Genomic DNA, 3664 nt, shown 5'->3' with positions numbered 1-3664 from the left:
AAAAATCTCTATGAAGAAATAATGTTAATTCTTCCTTTTAAACTCTGGTATAGTTTGCTAAAATAGCAATGTGGCCCATAACTATCTTTGATGAGCTTTGAATTTACTAATTTATTTTTATATACTATAAATCTACTTAGATCATTTTAATGGGTTGGTAGATTTGGTATTTATAGAAAAAATTCCCTAATTGTAATATAGTTGCTCACAGAATTCTCTCACAGTTCTTTACATATCAGCTAAATTGGTGATGATGTTCCTTTACAAAGATAATTTTAGTTTTAGTATTTTCCCCTTGTATACATGTGTGTGTGTGTGTGTGTGTGTGTGTGTGTGTGTGTGTGTGTGTGTGTATGTGTAGTGGCTGTAGAGGTGGCCATCAAGTGTCCTGTTTTATCATTCTCTTTTTTTATTCCCTTGAGACAGGGTCCCTTATTGAAACAGGGGCTTCACTGTCAGCCATCAAACTTTAGCAAACTCACTGTTTCTGGTCCCTGTATCCCTGGGGCACGAGAGCGTGTGCAGCCACAGCCAGCTTCTTACATCTGCAGTGAGAGTTCAAACCCTGGTGCTCAGGTTGTGCAGCAAATGCTCTCAGAGGCTGAGCCACCTCCCCAGCTCTTCACCACTCTCTCTTCTGTTGACCTGCTGCTCATTTGAGCTAAAGTTTGGTCATTTTGTTAATTTTTTTATAATAGAAAAACCACATTAGCAACCATTAATTTTATCTCTTATTTTTCTATTTTGATATCATTTATATATGTTCTAATCTATATTACTTTATTAATTTTATCTCTTGTTTTTCTATTTTTGATATCATTTATATATGTTCTAATCTATATTACTTTATTTCTTCTGCTTGCTCTGGTGCTTAATTAGCTTTCCTTTAAAATAAGTGATTGGTGATGAAATGTGAATAATTGATGCAAATATAAATGACAAATGATGTTCTATTTGGGAGAGACTTTTAACATTGGGATTCAATCCAGAAATATAATTCATAGAGTTAATTATGAATATATCATTTTCCCTGTTATTTTGTCCCACTTTCTGAGCTGGAATTTGAGCAATTATAGTTTTTAAAATCAGATTTCTAGCCATGTGTGGAGTCATGTGCCTTTGATCCCAGCACTTGGAAGGCAGAGGCAGGTGAATCCCTGTGAGTTGGAGTCCATCCTGGTCTACAGAGTGAGTTCCAGGACAGCCAGAGCCACATAGTAATACCCTATCTCAAAAACAAACAAACAAACAAACAAACAAACAAGCAAACAAACAAATAAAAACCATATTTCTAGTTGGGAAATTTCCCTGAATTTTGCTTCAGTTAGCCACATATTTCAGGAGTATGGCCCTACCCAACTCACATTCTATGTGCCGGTCACACAGATCTCTTCTGCAGTGCTCTGTGGAAGGCTTCTTTTACCTGGGCATTCCTCAGGCTGTAGATGAGGGGATTCAGCATTGGGTTAAAGAGACTGTGGAACAGTGACAAAATCTTCTCCTGCTCCTCTCGTTGATCAGAGTCAGGGACCATATAAACCAACATGGCTATCCCAAAGAAAAGTCCCACCACACAAAGATGGGAGGAGCAGGTAGAAAAGGCCTTCCTGCGGCCCTCCTTCGACTGCATTTTTAGGATTGTCCGGAGGATGTGTGTGTAAGAGACAAGCATCGAGCAAAGAGGCCCAACTAAGACAAAAACACATGCAGCAAGGATGACAACTTGGTTGATCAAGGTGTCAGCGCAAGCCAGCTTGAGAACAGCCAGGATTTCACAGAAGAGGTGGTTCACCTCCCGGGGCCCGCAGAAGGGCAGCCTTAGCAGAAGAATTGTGTGAGCCACAGAGAGGAGAAATCCACATGACCAGGAAGTGGCAGCCAGGGCTACACATACTTTCCAACTCATGATGACAGTGTAGTGTAGTGGATGGCAGATGGCCACAAACCGATCATAGGACATTGCTGCCAAAATCAAGCACTCTGATGCAGCAAAAGCTAAATACAAGAATGTCTGTGTGATGCACGGAGCAAAGGAGATGGTTCTTCTGTGGGTGACAAGATTGGCCAACATCTTGGGGACATTGTTCGAAGCATAGGAGATGTCAAGAATGGCCAGATGTGAAAGGAAGAAGTACATTGGGGTGTGCAGCCTGGAGTCCAGGTAGATGAGCCCCAAGATTATGCTGTTTGTCAGCAGGCTGAAGATGTACAGCAGGGAGAAGACCCAGAAGAGGAATATCTCCATCTCTGCACTGAGCCGGAGTCCCACCAGGATGAAGTCTGTGATCCATGTCTGGTTGCCTCCCATTCCTTTACGACAGCCGGTGTAACAGTGACATGTGGTGGTAAGCCCAGAGCTGGACAGTCAATGAAAATTGGATTTATTTATCTCAAAACAAGTGCAGGAAATAGTTCAATGCTCTCTTATTTCACACTTCCTGACAGCCATCTGTGTTTCTGAACCTTTACTAGAAGTAAATTCTAACAGCAAAATGTACATCCAGAATTATGTAAAGAACCCTTACATCCCTTTACCCAGATTCAGCCTGCTTCGATGTCTTTCTTGCTTATCTAATACTCTTTGTCTCTGTATTGACCCATTTGAAGTTACCGCTCCATTATAACTATAAAAATCAAGAGATGTAATGCTTACATGTTTGTTTCCTCTAATATCTCCACCCACACAGGACCTAATCTAAGGTTTCACATTATATTTAATATAATCTCTTCTTAGTATCTTGTAATTTGAATATATCCTTGGCCTTTATGTGTTTTTCCAAATACTGACATTTTGAAGAGTAAATATTAAATAGTAGGAGATTCCTCAAGTTGAAAATACACTATATCTCCCATGTTTTGATTCAGATTATTTATTATCTGCAAAAAGTATCCTCAGTGCACTATGTGTAGATGCAGGGTGTTAATTTATTCCCTTGTTGGGACAAAGCTAAGTTGGATCACTTGATAAACACAGCAATTTCCAGATATTTCCACTGTATAGCGATTACTTCTTCCCAATCAATTTCTTGGATAACTACTAAAATTGTATATATATGTATTTATACATATAATTTTATATGGTAATGTTGATGGAAAATACAGTTTTATGTCTATTAGTAGGACATATATAGAAAAATCCTCTGTTGTTCCATCTCTTTCTGTCTGGGCTTCTTTGTTAGCCAGTGGGTAATGTTTCATTATTACCATATGTTTGATGCTTTATTGTCTACATGTGGACCCTCCAAGCTTGTTCCCTCGTCTCTTTTAGCCTGCTTTGGTTTTGAACTCTCTGTTACTTCTGATGAGAACAGAAGTTTCAGGATCATCTATTCATAGTCCACACTTCATCTATCAACCAACATCTAGACTTCACTGGACTCTTTTTCAGAAAGATTTTATCTTTATTCTTTTACATATATAAATGCCTGCATGTATGTATGTGCACCACATGGAGGCTTGGTGCCCAGGTTGTCCAGAAGAAGGCACCAGATCCCTTGGATCTAGAGTTACAGATAGTTGTAAGCTGATATTTGGGCTCTGAGAAGTGAACCCAGGTCATCTGTAAGAGCAGAAGATGCTCTTAACCACTAAGCAAACTGTTCAGCCACTTTTACTAGACTCACTTCTGTTCTATTTGGTGCTGAAGATGAACCCAGTGCCTTGT

At 39.4% G+C, this 3664-nt stretch overlaps 1 protein-coding gene across 1 annotated transcript; it reads right to left on the bottom strand.

The window, feature by feature from the left end:
- Positions 1-1378: 1378 nt before the first annotated feature.
- Positions 1379-2308, bottom strand: LOC131905797 (olfactory receptor 2A2-like). Its single transcript, XM_059256610.1, has one exon. The coding sequence runs from the start codon at positions 2306-2308 to the stop codon at positions 1379-1381; it is 930 nt and encodes a 309-aa protein (XP_059112593.1).
- Positions 2309-3664: the final 1356 nt, after the last annotated feature.

This window comes from Peromyscus eremicus, chromosome 3 (assembly GCF_949786415.1).
Source record: "Peromyscus eremicus chromosome 3, PerEre_H2_v1, whole genome shotgun sequence".
Taxonomy (NCBI): domain Eukaryota; kingdom Metazoa; phylum Chordata; class Mammalia; order Rodentia; family Cricetidae; genus Peromyscus; species Peromyscus eremicus.
The sequence above is the reverse complement of the archived record's forward strand: the minus strand, read 5'-3'. Positions and strand labels throughout refer to the sequence as shown.